The sequence below is a fragment of the Cottoperca gobio genome, chromosome 1 (assembly GCF_900634415.1).
Source record: "Cottoperca gobio chromosome 1, fCotGob3.1, whole genome shotgun sequence".
NCBI lineage: Eukaryota > Metazoa > Chordata > Actinopteri > Perciformes > Bovichtidae > Cottoperca > Cottoperca gobio.
This window is the reverse complement of record NC_041355.1, coordinates 7711407-7728440: the sequence shown is the minus strand read 5'-3', so window position 1 is coordinate 7728440 and position 17034 is coordinate 7711407. Positions and strand designations below refer to the sequence as shown.

Here is a 17034-nt window from a genome sequence, read left to right as displayed (position 1 = left end):
ACTTTATTCACGATTAGGTATTTATGAGAAAGCATCCAGACCTTCTTCCAATAAATATTATATACCACTGATGTGTACTCGCTCCATAGAGCATGTGCATATGATGTCAATAATTACCGTGTGGCTTGCTCCTCATACTACTAAATCAAATAAATATAACCATCATGTGTAAGAAGAAAGCATGCAAATATGACATTGTAGAGGGAATTATTTAATTTTATTGAAATGTATAAAATGAAGTTCTTGTGTCAGGAAGTGTTATGAACAGTGTACAGAGTACAAAGATGCTTGTAGGAGTACAGAACAAACGTTATAGCCTGTATTTGACAGTGGACAGCAGCATGCATGAATGAGTGTGTGCTGTGAATTACACTAGTTTTTAAAATATTAACTATTTAACATAATTTCCCTCAACCACCTATTTACACTGTAAGCATAATAAAGCGATGCTATTAAACACAGCCATGTATCTTAGATGCACCATAAATGAGAGAAGAGTCAGAGAGAAATCCAAACTTTGGCCTCAAACTGTTTCTCAGTTACAGGTTTAAATTAACATTTGTAAGCGTGCTCTGACCATTAGTCAGAGAAAGATGTGAAATGAAACTGACAGAAGATACAGGTACAAGGTTGAAATATACAATAAGGATCACAGCTGATGAATGATCAACAAATGTGATGGATGTACATCTCTACAACACTTGCCCAACTACTTACTCCTGATGACTCTTTAATCAATACTGCTGTCAGGACCAGAAAAAATAAAAATACAGAAAATTATTTTTGTTGCTTTTTAATGAATGGTATACATTTCTCAGCCACATCTTTAACTTTCATCAACATGAAGAACTGTTACAGTGGCAGAAAAGAATATGCTTGACAAATCAAAGCTGGGGTTGCCATTTCAGAGACATTAGACAGGTAAACAGGTAAACATAAGACAATTTCCAGATTTCTTCTACTCTCTCCAGAAGGTTTGACTTTATATTGTAAGGTTACCTATCCAGAATCATATCCTGCACATTTGAGCTTTAGATTCATAATTGCAAGCAAAGTCAGAGTTCTGAAAATGTTGCACCCTTGATTTTATTTACACACATCAACCCCAATTACTTTTTATATTTGTTTTTTCAGAAAAAGCGCTTCCAAAGTACATTTGCCCTAAAGTAAGTTTCAATAACCATCCACGCACTTCTTGCTTTGACTGCTTTGCTTTATAATGTGAACATTTGGCTTCAGAGACCCAAGATGCAATGAAATGAAAAAAGAACAAAAAACCTTATTTATAAAGGATCAATAGAACAACTTGAACCAGAAGGTACAAAGCATGTTGTCCTTGAAATAATTTCAAATAATTTGTGGCTTGTTGAGCTAAATATCTAAGTGCTCACTGACTGTAGAGTATGCTCTCTGTCTTTTAAGTGCTTTATTGTATTAATAGCACTTTACATTGGAAAAGAAAATAGAGACATGGCAACAGGTGACGCAAAGCAAGAGGCAAAACACCCAAATTCATCTCCCACACACCCCAGCCAGTCCACCTGCCTTTCTGCAGCTCTGACTCAAAGCGTTCTTGATAAAACAAAACAAAGACTGAGGCAAGGTGGGCGCATAAACCACAAAAATAAAGAATTTTCTTAAAAAAAAAATGTCACAAACAGTGATCAACAAGATGAATGGAACTGAACGCCTGGGCGACTTTTCAGTCTACTTTCACTGAACGTAAATGCTGGTTTGTGTAATGATAACATTATCAGGGGAGGAACAAGGAAACTTTAGACTGCCAGCATCCCCGGTTTCAGGGGAAAATGGGGTATAAGAACCTGTAGACACCCCCCCTCCTCCTCGGCCTCCTCCTGCTCTTCCTCTTCCTCTTGTGGATTAGGTCTTGATCGCGCCTCCATCTCCTTCGCTTACAAAACGCTTCCGTCCTCTGGTGGAGGAAATGGAGTTTGAGAAACATGTCGTATATTTGGGATTCACCTTAGAATACTGACAGGTTTATAAGGCTAGATATGTTTGATAGTTGTTGTTTTTTTATTGTCAACAAAACCCTGTGAAAATACCAAAAATATTAAGTATTTAAGTACCATAAGTATTTTCTGTGCTGTCAAAGCCGGATATATCATATTCCTCTGTGCCATAGAGCTCCTTTGTTGTCCAAAAACTATTAAAAACACATCAATGAGCCCCAAATGCACTTTTTACTCCTGTAATACTTGCTATAAAAAGTATTTCAGTTGTTTTAGTAAATTACTCAGCCTTTATTAAGACATATTTGTGACACCCGTTTAAAGATTTACATCTTGAAGAGGAACATGTGGGCTTGGGGCCACAGACCAGAGCCCTGCACTGGGTCAGGAAGCCCGCACAAAACTCGGGTAAGATACATTAATATAAATTCTCAGGCGCAGGTAAAATGACCTAAATGCAGGCGGGCAGTGGGTGAGTACAAAATTGTTCTTTTTTACAGGAGAAATCAGAAATTAAAATGAAAAAATCTGCTTATATTTTCAAGTATTATCAGCCACCAGGACTTTTTAAATTATGAAAGCCGGGCACTGATGTGCCGCAGAATGTGCTCGCCATCTTGGACATAGTCATCGAGCGCAGCCAGTGAAAGAGACATTTCTTTGGCTGGATTTGTGATTCAAGAACAGTGAACCCAGCTTAAACTAGGGTAAAAAATAAAGCACTTTAAAGTGAGTCACTGTAGCAGCCAGTGCGTTGAGTCTCGTGTTGGTTCGTGGGTCTCATATTAACAGATCGGGTCAGGTCCGGTTAGCAAAACATGACTCTTCCACAGAAAAGGTAGGCGATTCAAAAAGCATTACAAAGACAAACAGACCCATTGCTGTTTTTGATCTTTTCATAGGATTTGTTGACAATAATATAAAATAACACCAGCCATTAAGAATGATTTAATTATGGAATATGAAAAAAGGAAAAGTGCTGATTAAAGGCCAACTCACCTGACTGGACAGGCATCTCTCAGCTGTTTGGTGATGACAGCCTCCTTGAAGCAGAGGTCCACAAAGGTCTCCATGATAGAGTGGGCATGTGGCACATCAAGGTTGATTTCTGGAAGCTCGTCATAGACACGCTGGAAACCCTACATGTAAAACAACGCATAAAATGCACATTTTCAAACGTGTATGTTTAACTTAAATTAGGCTACAAGCTAGAACATAAAGAAGGCACTGACCCGGTTCATCTGATCCACAGTGATGAGGCCCATTTTCCAGAAGGCCTGCAGGAGCTTTATCATCATATGACTGGCAGTGTCTCCTGTCGACTCCAGCACCATCACTACAACCTGAACAAAGCACATAAACACATAATGTGTAAGAAAGAGATGCGTTTTGCCATCATTTCATTTATTTAATATTTAACACCATCAAATACTGAAGTCAAATATCAAAAATGATCTTTTCAGAGAAGTGCGAGCTGCACAGTTCACCACATGGTGGCAGTGTTTGCCATTATTTTATACATGAGAAAGGAGAAGGTGAAGGCGTTGTAGTTCAACACTTAAAGGAACATTTTTATTTTAACTTTAATTAATTTCTGTTTATTTGTAGATCCTAAAAACCTGATAAGAAAAATGGCTGGGTGAATCCTTCCTGAATGTGCTGCACAAGTACAACAAATAGCAGCAACTACGTGTGCAACAGTACATCGTACGAAACTGATGACAAATGAAAACCCGATCTGACATTTGGAAACCAATTCATGATCACCTGTTTTTATTTACAAAAAAGGAGATGTCACGCAGAGGAAAGTTTATCGTCTTTACTCAAATAACAACCATCGCAAATGTTTATTCAGCAACACCCTGAACATACAGTGCAACCAATATGGAGGACAGCTTCATGTTATGCATTTCACTTGACTGGTGGACCAGGAAGAGAAAATACTGTCTAAAGAAATGTTCGCTCCGCTGATTTTATTTTTATTGTCATAATGTGTGAAGAAAATGGAGAAATTCGACATGTTTAACAATATCTGGTTGCTACAATTTTATGCTAAACGCTTTGTTTATTATATTTGTTATTTACAGTTTGATTGAGTTTGATTTGTGCTTCTGCATGTCAGTGTTGTAATTGGTTTGAATCTGTGTGCTTTTGTTTGTTTGTTTTCTTGGTGAATATGTGGGAACGTGTGTAATGTGTAGGTTGTTTTATGACCATACAAAGACTGACACATGAACATCACGTCTTTAATACCTCATAGACCAGCTCATGGTGGAAGTGTGGGACTTCCAGGTCCCGCAGACAGTGCTCTGCCTCCGAAATGTCTCCTGATATCAGGTACTCCTTGAGAAGGAGGTTCATCTGGAACAAAGACACACGCACACACAAATGAAACATTAGTTTTTGTTCTTTGTTGTTGAGGTTTTTGTGTGTAAACTACATCAAACGCAGCTGAAATGAAGAAAGACGCATAACTATAGTGACTGGAGGGGATTGTTCTGCATGTAAAGCCCGTCAAATTAAATAAATATCCTTTGGAGGTTTTCGGTGGGGACGGTTTTCTGTTGAGTCACAGAGTGGCGATTGTGGCATGACTATTGGTGGAATAATGCTGTGGAAATGTAAATGATGCTGAATTGTCCATGTTTAACTACAGACTTTTATCCAGGGCAAACCTTTATTTGTTTCAACACACCCTTGGATATTGAGACACCATATAGTTGTCTAAAATAAAAATAAAAAACATAACAATACATTCATATCCACAGGACTGAATGAAGACAGAGCTGAACAGAGAGCTCAATAACACTTGGAAGTATCAGTTAATATGATTTAATCAAGGCACTATATATAAGGGGATTTACTCAGGCAATAACCTGACTTCCTTGGGAAATAAAACTCGCCACACATGTCTGACGTACCTTACTATTTGAAAAATAACTGGAGCTGAGCTTGAATGTTTTAGTCTCTGCTTCATTTGTTATGTAACACTCACTGCAAAGCTGCGCACACCAACCATTTTGCTTTAAAAAAGTATTTTTGGAACAATTAGTCATCCCACTTGAGATTTGAGGGGAGCGCGATTGATGCAACAAGTTCAAAACCCCTCGTAGCTACACCGACAGTTGTGAGTCAGCTCTGGGTCTAATTCACTGAGCTCGGGGGATGCGCGTTCGTCCGAGCATCTGGGGAAAACCAACATGAGGGGATGTAATGTGGACAGGCAGGAGACAGAGGAGAGGGCGTAGAAATTGAAAGGATTAGAAGAGGCTGCGAGTAATAGCAGAACAATGGAGTAAGAAAGTGAGAGGAGCGAGGGAAAGAGGCCGTGTGCTTCCTGCAATAGTGGTTTTTCCTGCGGCTGCACACAACCGGGCAGGAAATCAAAACTGGACAGCCTGCAGGTCTGAAGGCTACTAAGGCTTTCACAATGCCATATGACTGAGGACACTCTCCTGTTTCTAAACATGCACAAAATCCATTAAAATGTTGCATAACTTACAATTTACCAGATGTGCACTTGAAACTACACTGTACACACCCACATTAGCACAAATAATACCAGAAATTCCAGATCATGGGACAATAATTATAAACAAAGACAAAGCCGACAGCACGTGGAGTGTAAGTGCATGTACATTGTGCGCGTGCATGCGCGTGTGTGTTCAGTTAAAGACTAGGGTGTGTATCCATGCTGGCCCCTCCTGTGCCCTTGTTTTTGCAATTCCAACTTCTCATGGGAGAAAAGTGCTCTGCTGACACAGCAACATAGCAGAGGGTTGGCCTGTAGCTCTCTACCCAGCATGCATTTCTGCCCTCTGTTTACCTTATGTAATATCAATGAAGAAGCAGAGCTTGTCAATACAAACACTCTGGCCTCAGGTGTTGGGGATTATGTATTCATTCATTTTGAACGTGAAAACGAGACTCGTCAGTTTATTGTTTTGTTTTTTTAATATGTGCTTACCTCTTTGACGAGATGTTTGACAGGTCTCAGGCCTCCGCCCACGCCCCACACATTATCTAGACGAACCATCTCCCTCTTCATGGTCAACAGCACTTCGGCACGGTCTAAAGCCACTCTGAAAAGAAAAAAACCCCAACATCAAAATGTAGGATTTCCTTTGCAGAGAAATGGCAGAGTATGTACATTAAGTCATTAAGTAAAAAAGAAAGACATGGGTTTGTCCTAAAAAAGTGAAAAGTAGAAGCTTTTCTCAACACAGAGGAGGAGGAAAGTTTTTGTTGCGTCAGTAATTAGCTTTTAGCTTTTCTTACAACTGTTGCATAGAAGGTGGATTTCTTTAGAGAAGCTACTGTATCTGCAATGTAGTTTTGCGCGGCTCAGATCACCTGGCATGCTCACAGTCCACTTTGCCCTTGTAACAGTCCAGGAAAGACATGGGGAGGACGTGGTCCGCTATGGCTCTGGCTACAAACTGGCCTAACATCTGCGAGACATTAGAAGAAGAAAAAAACATCAGGCTGCATCACGTATATTTTTGTAGTCCTCCTAAGTATAGCAATATGACGAAAATATAGACGTTTACCTGTGGAGCCTCCGGGGTGTCCAGCATGAGGTCTGGCAGCTCTTTGAGTATCTTGTCGAAGGCGCGGGCCATTTCACTTTGGGACAGCATCTTGCCCGACAGATCAGAGAGCAGACGGGAGGTCAGCTCTCTGTGGCTGGCTTTGCCCTCGAGGGACAGGGACACGGCCAGGGAGGAGAACTCGTACTTATGTTGGCCCAGGTTGAGCCCCTTCAGCAGCATCTGAGAGAGGGAGGACAAATAAGAACATTACAGTTAGTCGTCAATTGATCAAATCTGAAGCTTTACATATAAAAAGAAGTGTAAACTGTAACGACGTTACATAACTATATAGTCTCTCATCAGTGCTGATCTAATGATCTGTGCGTACAAAACGCTCCGTTACTTGTTCATTCGAACATCAATAAGAATTCCTGGACAGCAGTGAAGGGAAGAGGAAATGTTTTTATTTGAAATCATTTACCTGGACCTCTTTTGTGTCTCCATGTTCAAAGTACTCCTGTACAATTGGGTTGACCATTTTTTCCAGTTCCTTCTCATCTACCTCTGGAGCAACTGTTGCATAAACTGTGTCCCCCTGTGCAAGAACAAACACATGATCAGTCCATCCATATACATACGCACACATATATATGCACAACAAAAGGGGAAGCACTTTTATTATTACGATCCAAGACTGCAAAGTTATAATATGGCAGAATAATTTTAGATTTCATCCCCATTCTATCCCTCTTAGCTAATATAACATAAGCGTTTCTCTTTTTTGTCTCAACCCTCACAATCGCGTCAAAACCGGTCCAACAAACTTCTCAAGTGATGTGTTTCTTGATCAAATATAATCTTGGCAAAGATTGAATGAATAAAAAAAATAAAAAGAGCCTACAAACTATAATTATAGGTCAATAACTAGTTTAATAGAAAAGCTGGTGCCGATTTTAAAGTCCTATAAAATCTAGAGCATAAAAAATAATTACTTAATTGTCTTGACCTCTATGGATAAGCCAAAGTTTATATAACAGGAAACCAAATATCGGTATAAAAAGGGAGGATTGTAGCCAAACCGCTGATTCACTTTCCTGTTTTTACTGTGCCTGTTGTTGCATGAAGTGATCGTTGACTGTAGAACGTGAGAGAACCGAAACAATCAGTTATGTACAGGCAAACGACTGAACCTGTATTCAACATTTCTCGTCTCAGCATGGAAGCCAATGACACATTAACTAAGGATTGACCGAAAGGAAAGGAAGCATTTTCAAGCGCGTTATAGTTTCAATTCAAATTATTTTTACATATTCCCCACGTACACGACGACCTGTACCCTTCAGAAATCCTTCAGTGTGGTTCAAGAGAGTACAGTCTGCACATGTCATCTGTATTTTTCTGTAACTCTCCGACCAAGTTCCCAAGACATCTTTCCTCAACACCGCAACAACATTCAAGACTGAACCGCACTGGCTTAACAGGGCCCTTCCTAAAACAGTTTTTACTGACAGAAGCTTTGTTCCCACTCTGCATTAAGTCAGCGTGACCAGAACACGAGGCAAACAAACGCGGCCTTCAGCGTCACACGGAGCATTTGGTTGATAACAGGGTTAAAGATTAAAAAACACTGTTGATTGTGAAGGGACGGAGCCACCTGGATGAAACAATCCTGTGTGTTTTAAATGAGCTTTGAACTGTTGACCTTGACTTTTTGATATAAACCGCATTTCGCAATAGATTAATGACGTTTGTTGATAATATGCCACCCAATTACAATTCAACAAAAGAGATCGATGCGTTGGGTAATTGATTAGAGATGCAAGAGTGCATATGCTTCGCAGTATCTTTTATATTCGGTGTGTTTCAGCAGCAGCCCCTCAACATCAGCATGTTTGTTTGACACAAGAAATAAAAGGTGTCAGCTTTGATCAGTGGGCCTCTTTGGAACAAAAAAAAGCTGCTCCGCACAACTTGTCAGCCCAACAACAACTGTGACAGACTAACCTCCGCTGGTGAGGCTCTTTCATCAGAGGCAAAAACAGTGTGTACAAACTGCTGATGTTAAAGGAAACATTTGGAAAACAAAAAGGATCAACCTTCCACAGTATTTTTCAGGTTAAAAAAAAAAGGCAAATATCTTTGGGTTGGTCATTTTAGAGATTGCATAATTAATGGATTAATGGATTTACAGATTAATCAATATTGAAAAAGAATTGTTGGTTGCAGCACTACTTTAAATGATTGATAAATAAAACAGAAAGTATTACACCTACTCAGAGACAGCTCAGGGGGGATAAATGTAAATGAACATTTTATTTAAGATTATTAGCACAAAACCCCAGGCACATTGGAGCAAGTCCTGCCACCATCATTGTTGCAATGTCATTTCCCATCTCCCATGTTTCATTTCCTGTCATCTCTCTACTGCCATCTGTCTACTAAAGACATACAATGCCTCCAAAATATCAGATAAATATGCATATTATGAACAATCCAAGTCTGCTGTACTCGCTCACCTGTGCAGCCTCATCGTAGTTGGGGTCTCGCATATCAGGCTCCTCATCTTCATAAACCATCCCAGCAGCCCCCCAAACTCCTTTACCACCTGCCCCACCTGGAACCAGCAGACAAACCATAAAGGCATGCTCGCCATCATGATCACGTGAAAAGGTAATTGCCACAAACACATTTAGTGCAGGGAATGAAAAGCAGGTCATGCAATACATTTCCAACTAAACCAATTATTATTGTACTGTACTTATATTACTGTTACTGTATTTTTATTCTATTTAATTGTCATTTTACTCTCTTTGCTGTAACAACGTAAATTTCCCCATCGTGGGACAAATAAAGGATTTCTGATTCTGATTATTATCATCAACAACCAGCACACGTGCACAAATCACAGGCACCGGAAACTGTCACATCTTCATGACATATACCAATCAAGGTGTTAATCTGTGCTTTTCCATTGTCAGTCAGGTTGGTTGAGGTTATATAACCAATCAGCTGTTTATTTACACCAAAACCCTGTATGTTCATGGAAGCTCGTGTCCTCTACAAAGTGCCCTCTTCTATGTTGCTGTTAAAAGCTTTTGGCAGCTTTCAGAAAGTGTAGTGTAGCTCAAATGTACCTTTTTTTGGCAGGCCTCTGCCTTTGCCCGCCCTGGATTTGCGGTCGCTGGTGTTGACTTTGCCCTTTGGACTGTTTGGGTCACCTCCTGATACTTCTCCCGATTCAGAGATGGACTCGCTGGTGGAGTTGCGGGATGAGGACTTGCGCAGGCGGCGCTTGGCTTTGGCTTTGAGTCGCGCCTCGTGGAGTGCTTTCTCCTGAGGCGTCCAGTTACCGTTCACCTCCGCCTCATTCAGCAAGTCATCGTCAACGCTGTAGGGGCAGTTAGCCTCCGCCAGGTTTTCGTCGAAGGAGAACACCCCTGTGGTAAGAAACAGATATTGTTTGATTAAAGATACGGTTCAGATTTTACCACGATGAGATGATAACAAATATGGAAAGGGAATTTTGTCATTGTGCTGCCAGAAAAACATGTCTCAGGTGTAGGCATTATCGGACACCATTTAGCTAAACGTATTTGGACACAATAGCAACAGTTTTGGGGAAGACTCTTTCCGCCAACATGACAGTGCCACGGTGTTCAATGAGACAGAATTCAAACTCCTATGGAAAGCCTTCCCAGAAGAGTGGACGCTGTTGTATGTCTGTTTCATCACATCTACACTGGTGGAATTGACTTAAGATGAACACCATGTTTACAACTGTAGTAAAACACTTTATGACGCAGCTCTGAGACTAAATCTGAGGCTGGCTACAAGCCTAACAAGGTGAAAGTTTTCTGCTAACACAATCCTGCCATTCGGGTAAAAAGATAAGGTAGTGTTCCTCATATTGTTGCTGCACTTGAATAAATATGACTCGTGGATTTGGTATGCACCAAACAGACAATAGTGATACATAGAACACCGGATAAGGTTTCAGAAAACAATGCATTCTGGCATTCTGGCTACGTGTGCTCCAACACGTATGTCAGGGCCATGTTTTGCATATCAAGCCAAAAGGTCACATAACACCTAAAACATTACACAAGCTGGCTGCACAAATACACAAGCACAGTCTTGTGACACTCACCCGCTCTATTAGCAGGCGTTAAGTTTAGGTGTGACATTTAGTGTCAAGTAACTTCATGTACTTTTATGTGGTGTAATGAAAGTACTGTATGTAGTAACAAAACGTGGCTTCTTGCAAGTATGGAGACAACAACAACAACTACAACAACAACAAGTGGGACGGTAGTGTTCTGGCAGGCATGGGAGGAGGGAGGGACCAAAGGGGAACACATGCTGGAGAAATGCTGACTACACTGTTTTTTGTTTTTTTTGCTCCGTCTTCTCGCGATTTGTCCGCAGCAGTTAGAGTGGACCTGACTACATATGGCATGGTTGGGTCCATGACTGGTCACATGAGCAGGCTGTAGAAGAGAAGGAAAGCAGGAGGAGGAGGAATGTCTGAGGGTGTAATGAATACTTTCAGTCCTTATGCATGGACCAAAATGGCAGCTTGAGGAGTTATGGCCCTATACATTACAGAGCTTGTAGAAAACACACAGAGGGAGGGGGTGGGGTGAAAATGTTCGAGCCACAGCTAAAACTATATCTAAAAAAAAAGTCGCTGCAGCTTATAATACTTCTGGTGCGGGGGGAAACTATGCAACCTATTTTATATAAAATAAATTAAAAAAATATTTAAAAATATCTCAAATGTTTGACTTGCAGTGTGAAAAACAAATTAAAGGAAACAAAGCAGCACAAAGACACCTCCCTGAATTAACCTGTTCCAGTAAAAACAGTACCACACCCTGGGCTTCAAAATCTGACCATGTGTCATCTCCTCCTCCTGTTCCCTTGTCCTTCCCTCATTTGGCCACAGGGCCAGCCAGTAAATTGAAAACCAACCAAAGGCGGCGTGCCAAACAAACAAGCGGCCAATTGGAAAAGAGCAGAAAAATGAGAAGGCAGAAAAAGTCAGAGCAGTTTGCCAAGACGAGAGTTGCAAAACAAGCTGAACAAAATGCAGCCGAGCTAAATAAGTTTCTTAACTTGGCAGAGATCATGTGCCTCTGTGACTTCAACTTCTCACAAAGTTATTGTCTTAAGGTTTACTCTACAACAGTCTGTGTCACTGTAGCAAGAAACTCACTCTGCCGTCTTAAACCCCTGACGCCTACCAGAGCACAGCAAAATGAATAGCAAACCACACAACGCTGTCGTGATGGTTTTCAAAACCGCCCCCACATTCAACCAGTTCTTCAACACAGAGCCAGATGCAGGCCAGCAGAGGACTTCTGCCCTACATGCTGTGTCGGGAGCTTTTCACAGGCAGTGAGCCTAAACAGCAATGTTGATGTGTTTAGTTTTAGGTTTCCATATAGTAGCAGAGTTTATGAACGTGAAGGTCAGTGAAGCACATTCCTCCAGAGAGACAGTCCTACATTTCACAACTGTATACCAACTACGCAGTATTGTAATTTTGGGGTTAATCTGCCAAATGCAGCACTATTTATAGCCACCCTCCACTCAATAACCTATTGCACTTGTATGTGTTTGACACTAGAAGTCTGTTTTCACTGTTTTCCCTTTTCTTTGCTCACATTAGGTGTATACATACGAGCAGGATTTTTGACAACTGTGTCCAGCAGGCAAACTTTTGAAGTGAGCAATATTTTCATATTCATAAAGGATTTTTGCAACTTAAAGTTTTAACAAACTCACTTGTCAAAACTTTGTGAGATGAGTTTTATAAATCCCTGTGCATCATAAGGAATACATTGCAACAAATTCAAGACTCCCAGCAGCTTACGCGATACACTAACTTTTGATGAGTGTGTAAATTGTTTATAGTTGGACGGTAGCAGTGCACAAACCAACAGATTCATAGCTTGCTATGTCTTTATACATGTCCCTCAAGTCTTCAGTCATTCCTCCTCCTCTCCGTGTTTAAGTCTAAGTCAATGTCACCATTGAAGCCCGGACCACAAAAAGGAAATCAATTGCAATCTCAGTTTAACCTCCTTGTTAAATAAAATGGTCAAATCTTTTCAAAAAAATCCCAAAAAGCATAAATCTCTGTCGCACTAAGCACAGAACAAACACGCCTGATATCCTCTAAGCTTATGTAACTATCTGCACAACGATATAGGGGACAAAAAACAAACAGCCGTACTGTATATGGTCCTGTGGTGATTATCTCTCCGAGGGGAAAAAGGGTGTGGACGTTCTAGAAGTTTAACTGTCATTTCATTTAATGAAAGGCGACTCGGGCAGAATGTGACTTAAAAACATATTTCAGACACATCGTGTGCAAACGGTGATTATTGTTTAAATAAACAGTAAAAACGGACGCCACACACACACGCTCCACAAATAATAGTACAAGGGTTGGCACTCGTAGAAACGCGGTTATGTCTCTTGTTTTACTAATGCAGGGAAAGAACAACTTAATTTAATGTTAACTAGTGCTGCTTTGCTGACTGTGCTTCTGGAGTCACCCTGTGTAACGGCAACACAGATAAAGTACACGCACAGGGAGGTGCACACAGAAAGTTGAGCTACTAAAGATAAACTGTTAAGAGGCTGATAACATTGTTTTTATTATTATCAATTATTTCCAGTGATGCACAGTAAAGCACTACTTTGCACGCGTTTCACAGGTTGCTCAGTTTCCAAACCGTCTTCATGCAAACGGGGCGGTGTGTGAAAACGTGTTTTCATATATGTATGTGGGGGGGAGGAGGGTTAACAAAAGAAGAGAGGCCAAGACAATAAAATAATGTGTACTCAGCAGGCCACGAAGAAATGTGGCCTGCATCTATGCATCTGCATCTATGGTCAGTGGGTTTCTTCCACAATGCACAGGCTTTAAATCTGCAGCTATTGGGCACTCCTCACAGCACAGACCTGCAAGCAGATTATGGGTCCATTGATAGAACCTCAATTATGTCTAATTTTCAGACCTAGTTTCTGTATTTTGTCATTTAAAAGTTACCAAAAATGCACCATCCCCATTTTTTCAGGGCTTTGCTTCTAATGACGAAAGAAAGCATAGTGTAGAAAACTGCATCATGGCAAAACTTCACATATTCATGCTGAGATGAAGACCAGTTGCACGGGCTACTGTGTGTGTCAGTACTATGTATTTACCCATCTATCTATGCATCAGCTGTCATGAAAAGACAGTTATTAATTACTCAAACTACTCAAGAACTTTCAGGTTCAACAAACATGATGGTTAGATATAAAAAATGCAATAAGAGGCTTGTTTTTTTACAGATATTATTTAAAATAAAACTTATTGTAACTTATCAAAAATCATTCATAAGTCAGTCATTCAGCTTATGACCCAAAAACAGGTGTCTTTAACGCCAGGATAACGTGATAAGACTTGTGTGCGATAGGTTTTACATATTTCCCATACTGTTGTTAGTGACTTCAGTGTCCAGATTGACCCACACAGTGTATCGAGGATTTGTTTCCCCCTTTTTTCCCCAGCAGACAATAGCGTCTTTGTCTAATCAATCAGTCTAATCAAGCGTAACTGACCTTCCTTCAGAAAAGGAACAGTACATTTAAAGCAGAAAAGCTCATCTGTGCACTGAAGCACCGACTGCTTATAAACACGCGCGCGCGCACGCACATACCATGTGTCTCACATGCACCAATATAGCTCAGGTGAATCGGTGTCCGTGGTGTTTGACAAATTAAGGTATTAATGTTTGAGGTTAAATGCCACTCACACCTCAGTTTGATAAACTTGTTACAGTGCTAACAATACTACTACTTATGTAACCTTTAAATACACAGCAAGGGAGAGATTATGTAAGGCTTTCCTATTGGCTCTTATAGTAGGCTATACATGTCGACGTCATTGCCAGACTGAGCGAAAAGAACAGGGAGCCCAGTTTACCATGAGCATAACAAAATAATTCAAAGAACTGCAAAAGAGAAATGCTACATTAAACATCAGTGCTGCCCGGCTGGTGCTATTTATATCAACATTGCTTGATGTTTTTGTATTTTTCAACAACGAAACGTCGTGTTCTGCAAGCATTTGCTTATCAAAATAAATAATGTTATACAGGAAGGGGCGAGTAATGTACTGCGTCTAACACAAAGTGATTGAGGAAGCGTAACATTTTGCATGTACACCCTCAGGAGAAAACAAAATCAGGAACCAATACAGCTCAGTCTTACTAATGCATGTATTCGTTTAACACGGAACATTTAACAGCAAAGAAAAGCCCCCCCGTGTATAAAAATGCACTCAGCAGCTGGTGTGTGCAAACAACGACTTGTCAAAGCGGAAGTAAGCAGTGTCCTCGTCCAATCACAAACGCGAAAGCAGTCCAACAACAAACACCGTAACAAAGCACCGTAAAAAACAAACACAAAATGCAAATGGTGTTTGGTTCCAGTTACATCGTTCAACGCGCAAAGCAGCGTCAGTGTACAGAGATTGTTGCACTAGTAGTGCTCGATGTGTGTGTGTGTGTGTGTGTGTGTGTGAGTGTGTCTGATTTTAACAGAGCACATGGTGGAGTATGGCTGGCTCTGCAGCCCATCCCATGCGGGGACAATAGATCAGGGAGAGGACGTCAGCAGGCCCGTCGGTAGCTCTCTGACACTTTGCACCGATGTACGCAACATAAGGCGAAGCTGAATTTAGTCACTCACCGTCGGCCTTTTGAGCGGAGGACCACGTATCCACTTCGGTCGCCATGGCGCTCTCCAAATGCTCGATTAAAAATCCTCACGATGAGCTCCTCCAAAAAACAGCAAGCCACACGTCTGCAGAACAAGATATTTAATGCACAACAATCTTTGACAAATGGCACGTGCTGGAGAGGAAAAACTGGAGTCCTGATCCTTTTTTTTTGGTGCTGCACAATAACAACTGCAGGAAACACAAAAAAATTTTTTTAAATTGAATTACAAAGAGATCAGAAATGCTAAAGACTTAAGGAGTGAAATACAACGAGATGCGCACTCTTCTCAGCGTTTACGGCTGGGAAGAGTAAAATATCTACGCTGAGAAGTAGGTTAACTAGTCAGAGAGCATTTCAGCAAACAACCTGCAAGATAAACAAAGTCTGTTTTAACTTTGCAAGAGCGAGCGAGCCGAGTGGAGTCACGTGAACAAAGCGCGAATGGGGAGTGGTCAATAGAGGGGGTGGGTGCTGGTCCTCTCTGACCAATCACAGAGCAGGAAAAACATGTCTACAAGGACAAGCAGCAACATAAGTGTTTGTAGCATATAGCACCTAACATTCCTTATATATATGTATTTAATTATTCTATTTTTTTACATGTTTATTGATAAGTAATTATCATTTTAGTTCAAACTGTGACGTGGTTGTTGTACATTGGCTTTGTTAACAAAGATTATGCTAATAAATATGAATTGCATGCCCGTTTATGACCCCACGTATAACTTCTAATGGCAGTCCTTTCAAGCATTATGTATTTTTTTGTGGGAAATGATGCAAAAACAGTGGCTGCTGGGTGTGTTCGTATGTTGACTTTACTCATAATAATGATTTAATACTAATAATTCAGAGTGTGGTGACCTAGGGGTTTGAGATTTTGCATCGGTTGGGGATTTATGTTGTTTCATGTAATTTCCCAGCTCAGCAGTATCTCCAATCTAATAAAGGAAAACATGGCACACACATACTTGAAAGGGGGAAACAATAAGAATAACAACTTGTGCTTAGGGAGTAATACACGTAAAGTTGCTGTAGCCTACATTGCAAACACCTTATAAATCACATTGGAAGTATTTTTGTCATCCAAATTCACACCACCAGGTGGAGCTAAAAACACATGCAGCTAATTTCGGAACATGTAAATTTAAAACTGAAATAACGAAGGTCTTGAAAATAAATACTGACACAGGGACCTTCTCCAAGGCAGGCCGAGATTATGTATTATGACACACATTTAATTCAGGAGCTTTTGAGGCCCCTGTGTGGTTTGGGGGACCCTATAGGCTGTTACCCTGCTTTCCCTGGTGGCTAATACAGCCTTGGTAATAATAAGCAATATGGTAAAGTAAATTCTTGGAGTTTATCTCCTCTGTTAATCTCATCAGGGTGAGAGGAACAATGCGAACAGATGGGTCTTGATAAGTATTTGGCAGTATTTGATATAGAATAAGCCATTATAACATGTATGACAACAAATGAAGATATTCTCACGCTGTAGATTGAATTTGTCATCGCTGATACACAGTGCTGTCTGCCACACACATATCACACATTTTAAACACGTTTAATTGCAGTTCACTGCTAAATAGATGAAGCTTTCAGAGTGTGTGCAGCCTGGTGATTCATCCTGAGTCACATTGACAGCCACTCATGAGTGGGTGTTTTTAGCTCATTCCCTGCTGAAATAAGTTTGTGCAGTTCAAAGCAGTGTTTGTACTGCAGGCAACTACAAGTAAAGATGTTGTATGTTTA

General features: G+C 40.5%; 1 protein-coding gene across 1 annotated transcript; it reads right to left on the bottom strand.

Moving 5' to 3' along the window:
* Positions 1 to 198: 198 nt before the first annotated feature.
* On the bottom strand, positions 199 to 15688 carry pdcd4a (programmed cell death 4a). The gene is made up of 11 exons (XM_029438081.1): positions 15251 to 15688; positions 9640 to 9942; positions 9022 to 9119; positions 6987 to 7100; positions 6524 to 6745; positions 6327 to 6424; positions 5941 to 6055; positions 4227 to 4334; positions 3206 to 3316; positions 2973 to 3112; positions 199 to 1933 (listed from the first exon to the last, which is right to left on the bottom strand). The coding sequence occupies exons 1-11, from the start codon at positions 15294 to 15296 to the stop codon at positions 1882 to 1884; spliced, it is 1407 nt and encodes a 468-aa protein (XP_029293941.1). The 5' UTR covers positions 15297 to 15688; the 3' UTR covers positions 199 to 1881.
* Between the last annotated feature and the right edge of the window lie 1346 nt (positions 15689 to 17034).